This window comes from Neodiprion pinetum, chromosome 7 (genome assembly GCF_021155775.2).
Source record: "Neodiprion pinetum isolate iyNeoPine1 chromosome 7, iyNeoPine1.2, whole genome shotgun sequence".
NCBI lineage: Eukaryota > Metazoa > Arthropoda > Insecta > Hymenoptera > Diprionidae > Neodiprion > Neodiprion pinetum.
In genome coordinates, this window is record NC_060238.1 from 5,615,271 (window position 1) to 5,635,402 (window position 20,132).

Here is a 20,132-nt window from a genome sequence, read left to right on the forward strand (position 1 = left end):
GAATATAAAGACAGTTGCCCTAATGGGCTTTGGTGTGACGACCGAAAATCGTCGTACGCTTGCGCTCCCCTCAGATGTTCCATTGGCAGAGTTAAGAATTTATTGCAGAACATCAGAGTTACCGATTTCGACATGATGCTGGCTGCATTCACCTTCCGAGTAACAGAGTCTTTGCAATGATAACCCCAAGCCAGGTACTTGGCCTGTGTGTACTTACGGACTTGTCGGCGATACAAGAAATTAATAATAAGAATGAATTTCTTCAAAATTTGGTAGGAAAACAGTGATTTAATTGAAGTATAAGTACCCGCGAGAAGAATGTATACTTTCCAGGAGACAAACTAGATTATCTGAAATGACACGGCTATAATATGAAAACAGAAGAATTATTCATTTCGAAATGGGATTCTATTCAATTCGCGCTCGAAGCATTCCATACCATTAATATTCATTATTATTCGAACAAATTTTCATTCGCTCTCTCGATCTTGAATTTTCTTAGTCATAGGATCGAACCGCTGTTTTAGCTAGTCGCAAGTGAAGTATCTACGTTGAGTAGAGAAGCACAATTGTTTTTCGAAAAGTATTCGTATGGAATAAAATTCAGAGTAACTGTAATACGACACGGATGCGCTGATTTTGATCGAGATGAAATGGATGCTCCGTATATAAGACAGTATTGAACGCAGTGTCCTGATTTAAAGACCTGAAAAGGTGATTGTCGGCGACTTTTTTTTTTTAAGAAGGAGAGATGAAACGAAACTTCTTGAAACTTCGAGTGCATTTTAACACACATTTGAGAGGTACGAGAAAAAATATTGATCCTCCAACTGTCGCAGAACGGCAGCGTTATTAGCTGACCCGTTAACTGGAGAATATATCTTTAGTCAGCGGCTGACCATCGAAGGGCCTAGCCGCTTGAGTCTAAAATCGGCAGGAGAGGGTAAGTTGCGTATTTCTTGTCCGAAATGTGAAAACTGAGATCATTATACATCATATCATATCATCATACATCATACATCATACATAGTATTAAAGTTGGAAACCAAAGTTTGGATGTTCGGATGTTCGGAAAGTGATGTCACCCAAATTTTTTTTTCTCTTGACGTCATCGATCTATATAGACGAAAATCAGCTTGCCGAATTCCTCAGTCTGGAAACAACCGCGCAGTAGAGAGGACGTATGAGAATCGCGCTCCGCAGATTTCGAGTATCGGGTTCTCCACCTCCTGGATCCTGCGCTCCGGGTCCGCTTCCTGGTAAAACTCGACTTCTAGACAACCGCTCCGTGGTTCTTGCACTCCAGGTCCGCTACCTGGTGAAACTTGACTTCCAGGACAAGCGCTCCGTGGTTCCTGCGCTCCAGGTCTACTACCTGGTGGACCTCGAGTTCCAGGACAGGTGCGCCATGGTTCTTGTGCTCCAGGTCTACTACCTGGTGAAACTCAACTTCCAGGACCGGCGCTCCATGTTTCCTGCCCTCCAGGTCTACTACCTGGTGAAACTCGACTTCCAGGACAAGCGCTCCGTAGTTCTGGCTGTCCAGGTTCTTGACCTGGTGACTTTTGACCGGGGTGGTTGGCAGTGGTTGAAGGTGGTCGGAGGCGGACGAGGAGGAGGTTGAGGAAGGCTAGGTGAACAAGGTAGACGAGGAGGACGAGGATTTGTGCTCGGTGAGTAAAACAGTTTTATAATATTCAATGGCAATTGTAATTATATTTTATCTAAAGTTTTGGAAACTTGTCACGTTTACAATAAATTATTTCAATTCATTTTTCGCGCAAGCACAAATTCAGCAGCTATAAATGCGCTGATAAAATTTATTATATTATTCATTAATTATACTTATCCTTACACAATATTTTTGATGTGTTCTTATACTGAAAACATTTATTACTCTTCAAGGTATAACCCCAGGTGATTAGCGGTGGTTGTTGGATGTGGTTGGCGGTGGTTGGAGGTGGTCGGAGGTGGACGAGGAGGAGGACATGGAAGACGAGGAGAACAAGGTGGACGAGGAGGACGAGGATTTGTGCTCGGTGAGTTTGTCATTTTTATATTATTTAATGGCAATTGTAATTATGTTTCATCTATAATTTTTCAAACTTGTCAAGTTTACAATGAATTATTTCAATTCATTTTTCGCGCAAGCACAAATTCAGTAGCTATAAATGAGCTAATAAAATTTATTATATTATCAATACATTAATTAATTACACTAATCCTTATACAATATTTTTGATGTATTCATTTACTGATAATATTTATTACTATTCAAGGTATAACCCGAGGTGGTTAGCAGTGGTTGTTGGAGATGGTTGACGGTGGTTAGAGGTGGTCGGAGGTGGTTGGCGGTGATGAAAGGCGGCTGGCAAAGAAGAAGAAGGTGGAGAATCAGGACGAAGAGGACCAGGACAAAGACGACGAGGAGGACCAGGCGGACCAGGAGGACGGTGGTGGTCGAAGGTATTAGGGGGTGTTAGGCAGGAGTAGGTGTAGAAATGCTGGGAGTTAAGGATGACATGCAAGAAATGTCGAAACTTGACGATTGGTGAATTTTCCACATGACTGCTTGACTATTATACGAGTAAATATTTTACACACAATGTTATTCTAAACGTAATTATGACAACAGAAAAATTAGACCACACATGAATATGAAACCTAAAATTACGCTGTACATAATTATACTACACGAAATTATTCTACACATGATCATACCATATCAAATCATACTGAACGTAAATAAACGACATAGAATTATACCACATAGTTATATTACTCAAAATCATAGTACACATGAATATGCCACGCACAATTATTCAACTCATATTCTACCAGTAAATAATGATTGAACTTATGTGTATTGAACTATCTACTACGCAACTACCATTTATAAGTATAACCAACTGAACCGTGAAAATAAGATACTCTAGGTAAAATATTGATACAAAATAGATTGTACGAGTAGGAAAGTGACTATTCTGTGATTTGACATGTATGCAACCATCGTAACTAACTCGTTTTTTTTATCATTAAAATATTAAGTTGTGGGTTTTGATATGAATGTAAGTTATGACGGGCTGCAGATAGGTGCATTATATAACACTGCAGATTATGACCTAATGTTTAAGGATCCTGATTTATTCTTGTCTAACCTATTATGTGAATAAAATAAAAAGTATTATACCACACGATTTATGCTTCTCATTGACATGTAAGGTTATGCTTCTAGTTACGAATTAAGCGAATCGGAGAAATTTCAGCACAAAATTACTCCTGGTATCAGGAGCGCATACGAGCCGAGGAAGTCTTCTAAAAACAGGGACACATTGATTAACTGCACGTGATGTCGACGCTGTGCGACTGAAGGCATGCCTGCTTGCTTGAGAGGGCATGTAATCTCTGATTTTCGTGCCACTTCTTATTAGAACTAAGAAAATCGGAGAAATTTCAGCAAAAATGACTCCTGGTATCAGGAGCGCAGGAGAACCGAGGAGCTCTTCTAAAAACAGGGACACATTGGTTGACTGCATGTGATGTCGACGCTGTGCGACTGAAGGCATGCATGCTTGCTTGACAGGGCATGAGATCTCAAATTCTTGCGCCACTTCCTAATAGAATTAAGCAAATCGGAGAAATTTCAGCGAAAACTACTCCTGGTTTCAGGAGCGCAGGAGAATTGAGGAGCTCTTCTAAAAACAGGGACACATTGATTGATTGATTGACTGCATGTGATGTCGACGCTGTATGACTGAAGGCATGCCTGCTTGATTGAGAGTGCATGTGATCGCTATTTTTCCCGCCATTTTCTGTTAGACCTAAGAGAATCGGAGAAATTTCAGCGAAAATGACTCCTGGTATCAGGAGCACAGGAGAACCGAGGAGCTCTTCTAAAAACAGGGACACATTGATTGATTGATTGACTGCATGTGATGTCGACTCTGTATGACTGAAGGCATGCATGCTCCGAGTATCAGGAGCGCAGAAAAACCGAGGAGCTCTTCTAAAAACAGGGACACATTGATTAACTGCACGTGATGTCGACGCTGTGTGACTGAAGGCATGCCTGCTTGCTTGAGAGGGCACGAGATTTCAAATTTTCGCGCCACTCTCTATTAGAACTAAGCAAATCGGAGAAATTTCAGCGAAAATGACTCCTGGTATCAGGAGCACAGGAGAACCGAGGAGCTCTTCTGAAAACAGAGACACATTGATTGATTGATCGACTGCATGTGATGTCGATGCTGTATGACTGAAGGCATGCCTGCTTGATTGAGAGTGCATGTGATCACTAATTTTCCCGCCATTTTCTGTTAGACCTAAGAGAATCGGAGAAATTCCGTCGAAAATGACTCCTGGTATCAGGAGCACAGGAGAACCGAGGAGCTCTTCTAAAAACAGGGACACATTGATTGATTGATTGACTGCATGTGATGTCGACTCTGTATGACTGAAGGCATGCATGCTCCGAGTATCAGGAGCGCAGAAAAACCGAGGAGCTCTTCTAAAAACAGGGACACATTGATTAACTGCACGTGATGTCGACGCTGTGTGACTGAAGGCATGCCTGCTTGCTTGAGAGGGCACGAGATTTCAAATTTTCGCGCCACTCTCTATTAGAACTAAGCAAATCGGAGAAATTTCAGCGAAAATGACTCCTGGTATCAGGAGCACAGGAGAACCGAGGAGCTCTTCTAAAAACAGAGACACATTGATTGATTGATCGACTGCATGTGATGTCGACGCTGTATGACTGAAGGCATGCCTGCTTGATTGAGAGTGCATGTGATCACTAATTTTCCCGCCATTTTCTGTTAGACCTGAGAGAATCCGAGAAATTTCGTCGAAAATGACTCCTGGTATCAGGAGCACATGAGAACCGAGGAGCTCTTCTAAAAACAGGGACACATTGATTGATTGATTGACTGCATGTGATGTCGACTCTGTATGACTGAAGGCATGCATGCTCCGAGTATCAGGAGCGCAGAAAAACCGAGGAGCTCTTCTAAAAACAGGGACACATTGGTTGACTGCATGTGATGTCGACGCTGTATGACTGAAGGCATGCCTGCTTGCTTGAGAGGGTACGAGATTTCAAATTTTCGCGCCACTCTCTATTAGAACTAAGCAAATCGGAGAAATTTCAGCGAAAATGACTCCTGGTATCAGGAGCACAGGAGAACCGAGGAGCTCTTCTAAAAACAGGGACACATTGATTGATTGATTGACTGCATGTGATGTCGACGCTGTATGACTGAAGGCATGCCTGCTTGATTGAGAGTGCATGTGATCGCTATTTTTCCCGCCATTTTCTGTTAGACCTAAGAGAATCGGAGAAATTTCAGCGAAAATGACTCCTGGTATCAGGAGCACAGGAGAACCGAGGAGCTCTTCTAAAAACAGGGACACATTGATTGATTGATTGACTGCATGTGATGTCGACTCTGTATGACTGAAGGCATGCATGCTCCGAGTATCAGGAGCGCAGAAAAACCGAGGAGCTCTTCTAAAAACAGGGACACATTGATTAACTGCACGTGATGTCGACGCTGTGTGACTGAAGGCATGCCTGCTTGCTTGAGAGGGCACGAGATTTCAAATTTTCGCGCCACTCTCTATTAGAACTAAGCAAATCGGAGAAATTTCAGCGAAAATGACTCCTGGTATCAGGAGCACAGGAGAACCGAGGAGCTCTTCTGAAAACAGAGACTCATTGATTGATTGATCGACTGCATGTGATGTCGATGCTGTATGACTGAAGGCATGCCTGCTTGATTGAGAGTGCATGTGATCACTAATTTTCCCGCCATTTTCTGTTAGACCTAAGAGAATCGGAGAAATTCCGTCGAAAATGACTCCTGGTATCAGGAGCACAGGAGAACCGAGGAGCTCTTCTAAAAACAGGGACACATTGATTGATTGATTGACTGCATGTGATGTCGACTCTGTATGACTGAAGGCATGCATGCTCCGAGTATCAGGAGCGCAGAAAAACCGAGGAGCTCTTCTAAACAGAGGGACACAATGATTAACTGCATGTGATGTCGACGCTGTATGACTGAAGGCATGTCTGCTTGATTGAGAGTGCATGTGATCACTAATTTTCCCGCCATTTTCTGTTAGACCTAAGAGAATCGGAGAAATTCCGTCGAAAATGACTCCTGGTATCAGGAGCACAGGAGAACCGAGGAGCTCTTCTAAAAACAGGGACACATTGATTGATTGATTGACTGCATGTGATGTCGACTCTGTATGATTGAAGGCATGCATGCTCCGAGTATCAGGAGCGCAGAAAAACCGAGGAGCTCTCCTAAACAGAGGGACACAATGATTGCCTGCATGTGATGTCGACGCTGTATGACTGAAGGCATGCCTGCTTGATTGAGAGTGCATGTGATCACTAATTTTCCCGCCATTTTCTGTTAGACCTAAGAGAATCGGAGAAATTCCGTCGAAAATGACTCCTGGTATCAGGAACACAGGAGAACCGAGGAGCTCTTCTCAAAACAGGGACACATTGATTGATTGATCGACTGCATGTGATGTCGACGCTGTGTGTATAAATTAAGGCATGCCTGCTTACTTGAGAAGGCATGTGATCGTTTGCTTACATGCTACTGCCACTCAAAACTATGCAAATCGAAAAAATCACCGTGAAAAATTACTTCCGGTATTAGGAGAACATCTGAGCCGAGGAGCTTGATCAAAGGCACGCCTTATTCCTGAAAGCCCGTGTCGCATAAGTATAACCGTGGTTGCCTATGATTAGGCGCTACCACTTGGACTAAGCAACTCGGAGAAATTGCAGCGAAAAATTACTCCTGGTATCAGGAGAACATCTGAGCCGAGGAGCTTGATCAAAGGCACGCCTTATTCCTGAAAGCCCGTCTCGCATAAGTATAAGCGTGGTTGCCTATGATTAGGCGCTACCACTTGGACTAAGCAACTCGGAGAAATTGCAGCGAAAAATTACTCCTGGTATCAGGAGACCATCTGAGCCGAGGAGCCTGATCAAAGGCACGCCTTATTCCTGAAAGCCCGTGTCGCATAAGTATAACCGTGGTTGCCTATGATTAGGCGCTACCACTTGGACTAAGCAACTCGGAGAAATTGCAGCGAAAAATTACCTCTGGTATCAGGAGAACATCTGAGCCGAGGAGCTCGATCAAAGGCACGCCTTATGCTTGAAAGCCCGTGTCGCATTTGTATAAGTTTTGTTGCCTATGATTAGGCGCTACCACTTGGACTTAACAACTCTGAGAAATTGCAGCGAAAAATTACTCCTGGTATCAGGAGAACATCTGAGCCGAGGAGCTTGATCGAAGGCACGCCTTACGCCTGATGGCCGTGTCGCGTACATGTAAGCGTGGTTGCCCATGATTAGGCGCTACTACTTAGCTTAGCAAATCGGAGAAATTGCAGCGAAAAATTAATCCTGGTATTAGGAGAACATCTGAGTCGAGGAGCTTGATCGAAGGCACGCCTTACGCCTGATGGCCGTGTTGCGTACATGTAAGTTTGGTTGCCTATAATTAGGCGCTTCTATTTAGACTAAGCAAATACGCTAGAAGGCTATTATTTTTCTTTTTTATTTTCATCATTATTCTTATGATTGTATAATACATAGAGATCTTAAGACTATTGAGCTATAACATAATATATAAATATAAACTTTATAATCAACACCTTTTTTTTGAATTTATGTACCTCACAACTATACATTATGCATAATAATGAATACATTCATAAGCATATATGTAGATATATAGAGAGAACATGACTTCAGCAGAAAAATTGAGTTATTAAATCATTTCTTTTATGAAAATGCTTTCCGGTCGGCGTTTCAGTTGTCGATATAGGTAGATAGATACAAATAAGGAGAGCAAGAGCAGATATCCGCCAGTACGGCTTCAAGAAAATATCAACGGCGAACAACCAAAGTGCTAAAAACAACAATCAATGAACCAGTCAAAACTTTATCAGAGAATGTTTCAGAGAAACTTTTCACGATTGATGGTGTAATTGGAGCAATTCATACTAGGTTTTATTTCAGTATTGAAATTGTAAAATGGTATTAATAAACTAAGCATGTTGCATTTAACAACGCTATTCTTAAGAATGAATTATAAATGTCTGAAATGTTAGACATCTGAAATTTTGTGTACTCTTATATTATACATTAATTATTAAACTAGCGCTATTGGCTAATGCCAAATTGTCATTGTGTTAACGAATCTTGTGCTCAGTTTTTGGCAGTCCACATCATATGCTGTTATACTGTAAAATAAGAAACAAAATGTAAGCAGAAAAAAAACAGTACTCTTAATCTCTAGTTACAATTGGAAACTCATTCACATATTATCATATGCCTCCATACAATATCGGCAATAAAGTATGAAATAACGGCGAGAAAGAAGAAAACCCTATTTGTAGACAATTCAGTAAAAACCTCATACACAAATTTATCGAGCGGTGACAAAATCATGAATTGGCAATAAGACCGTAGTAATATTGACCATTGAAACAACTACGGCCTTTATTAAATCAGCCGTCTATATAGTACGAATCCATAAATGACGAATAAAAAGCGAGAATACATCCGATTGTAATATACTCTCTCTCGACTATTGTTTCTTTCAAATAGTGTGTACGCAAAACAGGTTTTATTTGGAGACTAATCCTTCACATCCGTTCTAGAACGCGCCAGCAAGTTCGTGGTTATCTTCTAGTCGACGTTGACTGAACGCCGAAATATGTATTTTCTGGTGTTAAAACTGTTGCTTAAATAGTTTTACATTGAGCAATATATAATTATGTCTCTACTGTGGACGCGGAAACGTACGGTTTTGTACGGCTCGTTGCTGAGCTGAATATAAGATTCTAATGCTACAATGTTTATAATTCCAAAATTTCACGCTATTATACGTAGCGATGATAATGTAAAATTAATTTGCGTTGAGTGATGGCATGACAATTTATTATTCATTTTCTTTTTTCATTTATTTGCACCCAGGGGTATCTGTCTTAATATTCTTCAGTCAACGCAGATAGTTTGAGACAGTGACATTTGTGCTACCACCTAGCGATTTGTTTTTGACCGTCGGTAAGTCAGAGATGAATTTATAGTCCCAACGGAATCCCCGTAAGCATGAAGGAGCATAATAAATGAAGGCTCACTTTCACGTCTTTTTTTGAAACTGACGTGTCCCAAGCAGTAACCTTGGAAAATCACACCGACACAACGTGGCACCTGGAAGTGAGGAGACAGCCTTGTCAATGGCTTGGTAACATTGTTTTATTGACGAGCGTCGAGCGAAATGACAACGAATTTCAATTCAGTTACGTAAGGGCTTAGTGATTCGATCCTATTTTCAACATACCCAGATTATCAACTATTCACACGTGGCGGTCTGTAACCGTGGTAAAACACGGATAATCCCGTTGAGGTTAGATTCAGTCGTCAACCGCACAAACGGTGCACTTGAAAATTGCCGTATACGGCAAGTATTCAACACCGAATTGAAACATGTTGAACGTAGCGATCATTTGAACGTAGCAAACTTAATTGGCTATAGAATCTGGGAGTAAGAGCGTGAGTGATCATATTTGGATTAAAAAATAAATAATGTGTAAAAACATTAAGTAAAATAATTTTATAAAACTCACAACCAACAAAATCATTGTTGACATTATCTTTTTTGACACTAAGATTTGAATTTACGCCTTACCATAAATACGAATTCTGTCAAACAGTTTTGGCCGCTAATCGTCGACACAGAGAAATATGAAACGACGATCAGAAAAAAAGAATACCATCGAGGATGGTAGTGGTGAACCTTTTGATGCTCAACAACATGGAGACACTCGTGGCGACGAGAAAAACATCGCTATATTATTTTTTCTCTATCTTTTACAAGGCATTCCCATCGGCCTGTCCAGCGCTATTCCTATGATACTTCAAAACAGAGGAGTTTCGTATCGTCAGCAGGTAAATAAATAAAGGACAATCCTGAACAAAAACAATCAAATTAAAGTGTAAAACAGTTAAATTTTCAGAAGACAAGTTTACATGGGGAAAAAAGCGTTTCTTGATTTATGCACATTTTATTTTGAGTACTATTGATCAAATTTTTAATACTCATCTGGTTTTACAGCATTTGACTCAATTGAATATTACTTGAACTTGACCGTTTATTCATCGTATTGAAGTAATATTTTTACATGAATCTTTGACACTATTAGGAAATGTGTAACAAAATCGATAATATTGTGTTCCTCAGTGTATCGACCGTTCTTTTCCTGTAATTGTTTTCAGCATTTTGTCGCATCGCAGAAAATCACCTGTTATGATTCTTCCATGCATTTATTCATCGCATATATTTGCACAGTCAATTATACGTTTCAGCTGTGTGATCAAATCAATGATACGGAAAAAATGGGCTAATTTCAATGATTCTTATCAATCAAAGTACATTACGCAGCGCCAGAAAAAACTAGAAATTATTGGAGAAATGCGTGATAAAAAGAATTTTATATTCAAGAATTCTTATCTTAAGATTTTGCAGTAAAAATTTGTCAATAAATGCGAAAGCTTGTGTAAAATCTTTGAAATTACATGAAAATATGTTATAGAATTTTTGTATGTACTTTGGAGTCATTAGTATTTCGGAGCACAACGATTTGTATCACTTGTCCCTTTACTAAAAAACAATGTCACAAAGCTTGCATTTAATATTCAACAATGATGTTTCTTTTCACTGTTTCAGGCAGAGTTCAGTTTTGTAAATTGGCCGTTCTCGCTAAAATTATTATGGGCTCCCATTGTGGACTCCATGTTCTCCCAGAGATTTGGGCGAAGAAAAACTTGGCTTATACCTACTCAGTATTGCATGGGGCTGTTCATGCTCTTTTTATCCAGTAACATAGATACTTGGCTCGGCGACAAGAATACACGCCCAAACATAGAATTATTGACTGCGCTATTTTTTTCTCTTAATTTCCTTGCCGCCACTCAGGACGTAGCGGTCGATGGTTGGGCCCTTACCATGCTCAAAAGGTATCTAGTCCCTGCTTGGATGCAATAAAGCTATCAAAGTCTGTAAAAACGTAATCTTGTTAATTCTTCAAGGTGTAATGTGGGTCATGCATCCACATGCAATAGCGTCGGACAAACTGCAGGCTATTTCCTCGGTTATGTGTTATTTATAGCACTTGAGTCGGCAGCATTTTGCAATGGTTATTTGAGATCAACGCCGTCCGAAGAAGGATTGGTCACATTACCGGGATTCCTTCAATTCTGGGGCTGGGTATTTATCGGCACAACAACCCTGGTCGCAATTTTCAAACACGAGGACAGCGTGGAGCCTCATAAAGATGAACCAGAAATGGACATAACACACGCATATAAATTGTTATTAGATATCATCAAGTTGCCGAGTATTAAAACACTGGCAATCATTTTGTTAACTGCCAAGGTTTGTAGATTATAACTTACTTAGGGACCTTTTTTCCCGATCATTTATCAACTCTTTGATCGAACTAGATAAACTATTGGACTGTCGTTCTAGATTGGATTTTCTGCTTGTGATGCTGTAACAGGTCTGAAAATGGTAGACGCTGGTATTCCTAAGGAAAAGATGGCTTTAATGGCTGTGCCTATGGTGCCACTTCAAATTGTTCTACCATTGGCCATAGCAAAATATACCGTGGGACCAAGGCCAATGGACGTTTATTTGAAGGCTATACCGTACAGGTAAGGATCAAACCAGATAACATATCAGAATGTTGTTGATTCAGCAATTAGACAGTGCGTGTTATCTATAAAACGTTCGGAATTTACAGTTTCTAAAGTTATGCTAATATCTTTCCAACAGGTATGTGATTTTTTAACCAATTTATATGCTAATTTTTTTTAGCTATTTTGTAGATCAAGTCGTACTGGTCAAAAGTCATTGTACATAAGTATGATTTGATCTATAAAATAGCAAAGTTTCAATCAATTTCACAAAAAGCCAGTTCCCACAAGGATTATGCGAGATTCTTTGGACGATTGTTCTCGACTGCTGTCCAGTATCGACTGAAAAGTAGATGCGATTTCTATTCCACCTTTCTTTTATCAGCTACAACAATCTAGAACACGAAACTCAAGAATGATGCACAATAAATATATCGAAGATAATAATCAAACCATTGAATAATTTCACAGGTTGGCTTTTGGATTAGTTGCCGCGTTTTTAGTATGGCTTACACCCTTTGTGGTAGTAAACGGAGATGTTCCACTTTATTACTACGCCGGTCTTATCGTCGTGTACTCCATCCATCAGGTAGTGTAGCCATCACTTTTTTGCGAATTCATCCATCTTCTTGCATCGATTTACAAGAATTTATATCACTCATATTTTATCAACTTTCAGGTCACTCTCTACAGCATGTTTGTTGCTGTGATGGCATTTTTTGCAAGGATAAGTGATCCGGCTGTGGGTGGTACTTATATGACGCTACTCAACACCCTGTGCAATCTCGGTGGAAATTGGCCAGCTACGACCGCGCTCTGGTTCGTCGATGCTTTCACCTTCAGGCAATGCAGTACAGATCCTACAAATGACTGCAGTACCGCGGCTGAACGAGAGGTGAGTCGTGACGCCATTACAGTGCTTGATGTTGTTCACGGAAGATTCGAAAATTCCTGAAAACTGCATCAGGCTCCAGTTAAATAATCGTTTTCTAGCATGTTTAAAAATTTTTCGCTATCTTATGATCAAAAAGTGTAGTTTTTTGATAAAATTCTTAAGGGCCTACAGTACGAGATCATATTACTAATTGTACTCGTAATACTCTTTCAGCAATGTGCGAATACTAATGCTGGCGAGTGTCACACGCAGTTGGATGGATACTATATTGAAAGTTTACTGTGCGTTATCATTGGTGTTGTCTGGCTGAGGTGGGGGCGAAGGAAAATCAACCATTTACAAAATAAACCACATTCGGCATGGCAAGTGGTGACACCGCATCATAAAAGTTAACGCCAAATTTTCAACATCTAGATTTTCTAATATTTTTCTTGTGCATGATAATCAGGGAATCGGTAACGACTAAAATTTTCCAAGAACAAACCAAAAACAAGCACAAAGTTTCGTGTATATCATTTCAGATCAGTGCATAAGTCACGCATAACTTACATAACAATAGAATTATTTTGGCCTTGCGGATTTGGCCGACTTCGACACTTAAATAAATTCTAATTATCATAAAATGACTGAAAACTTGGCTTTTAAACGCAAAGGCTGACCCTGAATTCTCTCGTTGATTCCATCTTCGTAATTAAAAAAAAAAACACACACTTCAATTCAAAGTTATGCTCCCATGATTTGCAGCACAATTCGAGCAACACGGAGTGTTGCAAGGTTTCGACGAGAAACTTAAAACTAAGTATTTATTTTTAGTACAGACCTATTTGAAGTGTGTATGGTGCTTCTATTCCATTCACTATGTTTTCACCGTATATTAAGCGAACAGATGCATCATTGGTGTAAATTCAATACAAGAGCCAGTTCGTGAAAGAATGGTAATCCGGAAATATTCGTTCGTATTCCCTGGCAAAGATTTCCGCAATGGAAATTTTCCTGCTTAAACTTTTCCATGGGGTATAACTGCTTATTTCCTGTGAGCCAAACTATTTACTTACACTCTGTATAAAAGCCGCGATGGATCTTTGAGCTGCTTTTGTGTCGTGCGTCGCAATTATTTGTCTGAAATTCGGGCGGGACTCGTTAGATTTATTTCACGACAGGTTGTAGAGAACATAGTAATTAAGTAATCCAATTCCTAAGAACGTTCAGATGGTGCAGTTCTCGTTTTTGGTTTCCTTCTTTATTTTGTATATTCTTGTGGGAATTCTTAGCACCGAAGTGGACAGAAACGATTATTTATTATTATTATTATTTTTTTTACACTCGTTTCGTCATATCTCATTCTCGAAGTTTATCGCACGGTGAAAAACTTGACTGTTTTTATCAGTTACATTCCCTGTAAGGGACCATTAATTTGAACATAAACGTGAACATGAAGATTGTGCATGAGAAACGAAATGTATCGTACGTCTGTATTTATAGAAATTGAATTAGTCTCGTGTCGATTTTATTAGAGGTACCCTGGTGAAAACGGTGTCCAAAAAAATGTTTCTATAACGCTTTGAAATGAGATTTATGGTGAAGATTTAAAAAAAAATTCAGATCACTCATTAATAATAATATCAGACTTTGTCGAGAAATATTTTTGGGAATGTTTCCAGTAGGGTACGTAAAGTCCTTGGCTCCAAAGACAGCGAAATATTTAAATTAAAACACCAGTTTGTATACCACAGTTTGTTATAAACCACAATATACAAATCGTGATTTTTGGAGAACCGGTTTGTTTCACTTTCTCCCATAATTTCCGTTTCCCTCCTATGAATGAATATTACCTGGAAAAAATTTGGTATATTTTTATACCAACTCCCACATGCGTAACATATACATACTATTAATAATTGATAGACGTACATGTTTGAAGTTATGTTATTTCGGTACCACCTGTTACTAAAAATCCTCATAATATATTTTAGTCTGTATAGATTTAGAATTAAATTTAGATTTAGATTCCAGACTCTGTATAGATTTCCGAACAAAGTCTAATCTGTCCGTGAAAATCAAGGAAAGGTCAGGGAAATGAAAACATCTGTAAAACATGTGCAGAATAAGATAAGAAATCCCGCGAATCGCGCGCCCAATTATTTATTCAAACCTACAATTCGTTATGATAGCGAAATAATTGATATTTAAATTGTAGAATTTTCCACGCGTTCGGAAAATTATTTTGTAACGTGTTAACTTTTTCATACAAAAAAAAAAAAAAAACAATTAAATTAAGGACCATCGATCAACGATATAAAAGTAAAATTTCTTGAATAAATTTTGTGCAAAAAGTTACAATAGTTGTAATATATTCACTTTATTTATCAAGGTTTTATACTTTTTTAACCGCTGTAAGCAAGATTTATAAACGTAACGACAAAATTTTATGTAAAGTTGACAATTCAGTTCGCTAAAATTATTTTCACATCAATTGCAGGAGTAGTTTCTGTATGGTATTAAATCCTAAGTCATAAATTATTACGTTCGATCGCGTGCCGTGCATCAATAATTCTATATCGCTTGTAAACTGACGTCAGAAGCTTATAATAACGTCTCTCTGTTACTGCTGACATCAAACAGCTGAATATATTGACTTATATTGCCGACTGTAACGTACAGCAAGAGATAAAATTTAAAAAACACTGCCAGCAACAAGGGAAATGTCAGAATCATTTGGAATTGAACTCTTTATTTATAAAATTTATAATTATACGAATGTATAACGCGATACTTCTTGAATTGCCTTCGTGAATTTGTATTTTATTTCTTCCGTCAAGAAAACAATCAATACTCCACATTTGATCGTTTCGTTTAAAACGACAAATGAAAAATGTCTTATAAGCATATTTTAGGAAAACTGGGAAGCAAGGACAGAAATACAATTTCAGAATATTCGATCTCATTATTTTATGTACTACATCAAGCTGAAAACATTATACTGATTACTAAATTTTCCTTCAATCAATAGAGTGACAAAGTATCTTTCACTCCTTTTCAGTTTAGTTGGAAGATATTCTCAACATTTATGATAAGTGCAAACCTGCCGTTACAGGTGTTCAAAACTTTTCATCCCCACGTTTTTTATCGGTGATTATAACGTCTCAGTCCCTTTAATCTCTTGCAGATTAGATGATTACAGCACAGACACAGTCATGTTACGTTTTTTCATGCAACGCGATTCCTTCTCATTTTTATCCGGAATTTCCATGACCAATATTTCCGGGTTTTCGTAGCAGGGTTCGATTTCCGCAGGATTTGCAAATCCCTCTTCCGGTTCAGTCTCCGTGATCTTGATTAATTCTTTCTCCTCTCGAGTTACTCTCGATTTTATATCGCTTTTCGCAGCCATTCCGTTTACCACGATAAGTAAAAAAAGTATCAAAATCATGACGGGATGTTAATTGCAGTTAATTGCAGATCATCAATAATTAACCAGACGAATTGCGAGGCTTGGACTGAAGTTTGTAACTGGGGATTGAACTCCGGAGTCGACGAATAATAAGCGGTCTTATCGAACACGTTTTGCAATTATTATTAAACACCGATTGCACACCTATGTGCTTAGAAATTATGCATTTTTATTACCGCTGCGCATAAAATTTTTCCACCTACACTTGGAGCGGTTATGTTTTTACAACTTCTTGACGAATAGGTATTACAATATTGATTTATTAACACCTGACCACGATACATTGATTATAAAACAAAGACTACGCGTTGTTAAAGTACCTGCACGGATTTATCGTTTCAGAATCCAATCTCTGCATGCCGAGAAAAATTCTCTAAAGAACTCAGAATTTTATAAAACTGTACGGAAATAATACAATGATAAACGAGACTGCTGCAACAAAAATTGTGTGAATTCAGATACTTGATGTGTTCCATGAAAAGATTGTTCAACTTCGTACTTAATAATTGATTCATCAAATTTTCGATTCAAAATTATCATTCATCACTGAAAATTTTTTAGGTACACGGAATAGTTTTCAGAGCATTATTCCCAGTAAGGATGGAATGAAAAATATTTAACGATTTCATTCGTATAAGCTATAGTTTAGTTTACGTTTATCAAGCTACACAAGACTTATCGATTTGTTATAATCGCTTTGTTCTAATGCTTATATAGACTGAATGAAACAGTAGATTACGGTATAATTTCAAATTCCAATAGATGTGACTGTACGAGAATGTTGATTTCAAGTGCGAGGATATTTTCTTGTCTTCAAAGTTCAAAGTTCAGTCTTCAAAGTTTCACGAACAGTTTCGAAAAAATTAAAAGTTTCGCATACTTGACCAGGAATATATATAAAAAAAAAAAAAACATCGTCACCGTTAAGTGTATCCCAAATTGATAGTCGTAACTGTCAGTGTTTTAATCAGACTGTAAAAAACTCTCAATTTGGTGCAATTTTACAGAATATTATACATAATACGGTTTAAGACAAGACTTGATTTCTGACATACCTCGGCTTATTTGGAAACTGAATTTGATTTTCTTTTCCACCAGACAATCCAGGAATCAATTCGGTGAAAATCTTCCTCTTTTACTTTAGAGGCGAGGTTTTTTTTTTTTTTTTTTTGTTTTTGTTTATAGGGTAAAGAAAATTGCGAAGAATGAAAAACAAGTTGAGCTGTCCGTTGAGAATCATGTGCCTGATTTTCCTATAATGTGATTGAATTAATATATAACAAAGAGGCAAGAAAATTAGGAGGTAAAAATCTATTAATAATAATAATAATGATAATACAACATAAATAAATTAAAGCTGCATGTATATACTGGGACAAGAAAGGGTTTTTAATAAGTGATTAATATCAGATACACGTGTCAAATTTAATCAAGCATTGTTCATTGTCTTGCAATTGGAATCGAAGCTATTGTTGAAATTATAAAGCCTGTAATATGTATATATTAATCAAAGTGCAGGAATGTTTGGAAAAATATTTTTTCAAACGAGGAAATTATGTCGTATTAAATCCGGACGTTGATTTTGTACAAAGTTTTATTCCGACGTCTACTACTGTGATTTTTAGATATTGATAAATGAATAAACTTTGTTTCACGATTTTACACATGTTCATTTTAATTCTTTGCACAAAATTTTCTCCGGAGATTAGACATCGTGTCTTTTATTTATTTTTTATTTACAATTAACCGCAGCATCCTGGCTCAGCTGAATTGTCGGATTTGATGATAGGAGACCGCTTTATCAGACGGGGAGTTCCATTTTCGTAGGAGAGTTGAATTATTTCCTCTTCGGTGTGATGCGGATTTTCTTCATCTGCCGGTGCGTGTCGACGGTGCATCTATTTTATCAAATGAAAATTTTTTTTTTTTACTTTACTAATTAACAGGTGTGAAAACAATCGTTGAATTTTCACAAGTGTAAAATAGATAAAAGAAATCATTGACGAAAATTTCTATAGTTGTAATTAAAATACAGTCCTAAGCTATTTTCATTCTCTACACAAACCGGAAAAATTTAGTTCTGTTTAGCGAATGAAATTTGAGACCTTATTTAACCGAAAAAATCTATTTTACTCTTCTAGCAGATTTATATAAAATATAGTATTCACAACTAAAACATCGATCAACAAGAATTTTCAGTCTGGGTTATAGATTTGCATTTTCTTTTTTTTTAAATTACATGTTTTCTGAGACATTGATTGTAAATAACAATTCAACGAACTTCACTTTGGCATTTGAATTTTTGAATAAAAGTGATTTAAATGCGAAACTGAAGTTTGTTTAATTGTTATTTACAATAAATGTTTGAGAAAATAGATAACTTTTTTATTTGAAATCTGAAACATCGTTTTTGTTACTACAAAAGCAAACTCTATCTGATAAAACTGTTTTTTCTTTTATTACTTACCTGGAAGATGTCAAAATTTAACATCTAGAAATTTCTGACAAAATTCGTGTTGACCTGTGTTATTTATCAACGTAAAAAAGACAAAAGCAAACTTTGTAAGTAATAAATGAGGATTTTAGTTTTTATTCGATGTATAGAATCAAAATTTATTTATTTGTATATAAACTCGTAAAAAAAAAAAAAAAAAAATGTTAATAATCAAACTAAATAATTTCTTGTACCAAAATTTCTTGTAATTTCAACAATATTCAAACCGCGATTATTGTAACAAGACCCATATTCCATAGAATTCATTGTACAACTATAAAAGAGTTAATTTTCTTGGAGAATAAAAATTACAACCACTTGATAAATTTGTATTATAGACATTATTACTTGTGAGCCGAAGAGAAGCGAAATTGGATCTGCTTCGAGTGAGGCACCCTTTTCTTCGTGAAGATGGTCGACGCTTTGAACAATTGCCGTGCCGCACGCGACGATCAAGAAAACAAGACGAAGCGACATTTTTCAAGAATAAAATTGCAGTAGCTGAGTAAGTTTCTCGATTGCAAAGAGTGTCTGAATTAGCAGAGATCACGGCGGAGCTTTTTATACGATTTTCAGTAGTAAACCGCTGTGCAAATGTCGGTAGAAATAATAACGCGGGATGTTAATTGAAAAAAGAAAAAAGTCGAAATAGTTTGTAAATTAGTTAAAATTCTTAGCTTTTTTCATATTTACGAGACAGCCGATACGTCAATGTCACAATCGTGCTTGTAATTATATACTCATTTTATCACTTTCGAACCGAAAACAATGCGATTAAACCGCTCAAGCATAGCAGTGGGCTTTTTTTTCTCTCGTGAAAATCACTGAGGTTCGACCAAGTTGTGCGTGAAATTTTGTCAAAATGGGTTATCCGAAATGAATTTCTTTTAGATTAAATAAATTTTGGAATACCTGTTTTTTGGGGTCTCTTTGTCGATCTTGCATAATCATTTGATTAGGTTCAAAGAGAAAAACGATAATTCAACGTGACAAAAATATTTTTATAACACCTTGTACTTGAATTAAATATATCTCTGTGCAAAATCAGTTTAGAAGAATGGTAATCCTTATAATTCACGTTCGATTTTTATTTTTATTTTAATTTTGAATAGCTGCTAGATTGATATCGAAAGATTTGAAAATAATAATAATAACAATAAGAGGAAACGGATTATTTGAGTCAAGTGATATTCGTTTGAATAAATTAAATAGTATTCAAATCTTCTGCTATGAGCCTGCCGAATTTCATTTCTACGCGCAATTTTGCATTATCAAATATTTTTCATGATCGTCTTCTTTTACGTCAAATACGCTACGTTATGGCGACACTACGTATTCGCATTATTTCACGTTTTCACAACCGACGCCTCTGAAAATATAAAACATGTTACAATTGTCCGCTAGTTGCGATTAAGTCAATTAAAATCTGACCACGAACTCACCACACATTCGTACAAGTCTTTCAACAGTTAATTAACACTAATTGTATATTATCATTAATTAAATCAATCTGAAACATTATTACAATACATTCTACCCATTCTAATAGAGACAG

At 37.4% G+C, this 20,132-nt stretch overlaps 1 protein-coding gene across 6 annotated transcripts; it reads left to right on the forward strand.

Moving 5' to 3' along the window:
- The first annotated feature begins 9,204 nt into the window (after positions 1-9,204).
- Positions 9,205-14,407, forward strand: LOC124223430 (acetyl-coenzyme A transporter 1). 6 transcript variants are annotated; one of them, XM_046635402.2, is made up of 9 exons: positions 9,211-9,479; positions 9,523-9,595; positions 9,757-9,991; positions 10,770-11,059; positions 11,132-11,477; positions 11,571-11,755; positions 12,209-12,326; positions 12,417-12,632; positions 12,846-14,407. In XM_046635402.2, the coding sequence occupies exons 3-9, from the start codon at positions 9,788-9,790 to the stop codon at positions 13,023-13,025; spliced, it is 1,539 nt and encodes a 512-aa protein (XP_046491358.1). In that variant the 5' UTR covers positions 9,211-9,479; positions 9,523-9,595; positions 9,757-9,787; the 3' UTR covers positions 13,026-14,407. The 6 variants fall into 6 exon arrangements, with proteins under 6 accessions (XP_046491362.1, XP_046491361.1, XP_046491358.1 ...); XM_046635406.2 differs by lacking the exon at positions 9,523-9,595 and having other exon boundaries at positions 9,205-9,287; XM_046635405.2 differs by lacking the exon at positions 9,523-9,595 and having other exon boundaries at positions 9,206-9,341.
- The last annotated feature ends 5,725 nt before the right edge of the window (positions 14,408-20,132 follow it).

Excerpts from the sequence above, each read along its gene's own strand:
- LOC124223430 (XM_046635406.2), top strand. The coding sequence starts at position 9,788 with ATGAAACGACGATCAGAAAAAAAGAATACCATCGAGGATGGTAGTGGT. Across the intron at positions 11,756-12,208 it reads TTGAAGGCTATACCGTACAG|GTTGGCTTTTGGATTAGTTG; the intron begins GTAAGGATCAAA and ends ATAATTTCACAG. Across the intron at positions 12,633-12,845 it reads GTACCGCGGCTGAACGAGAG|CAATGTGCGAATACTAATGC; the intron begins GTGAGTCGTGAC and ends ATACTCTTTCAG.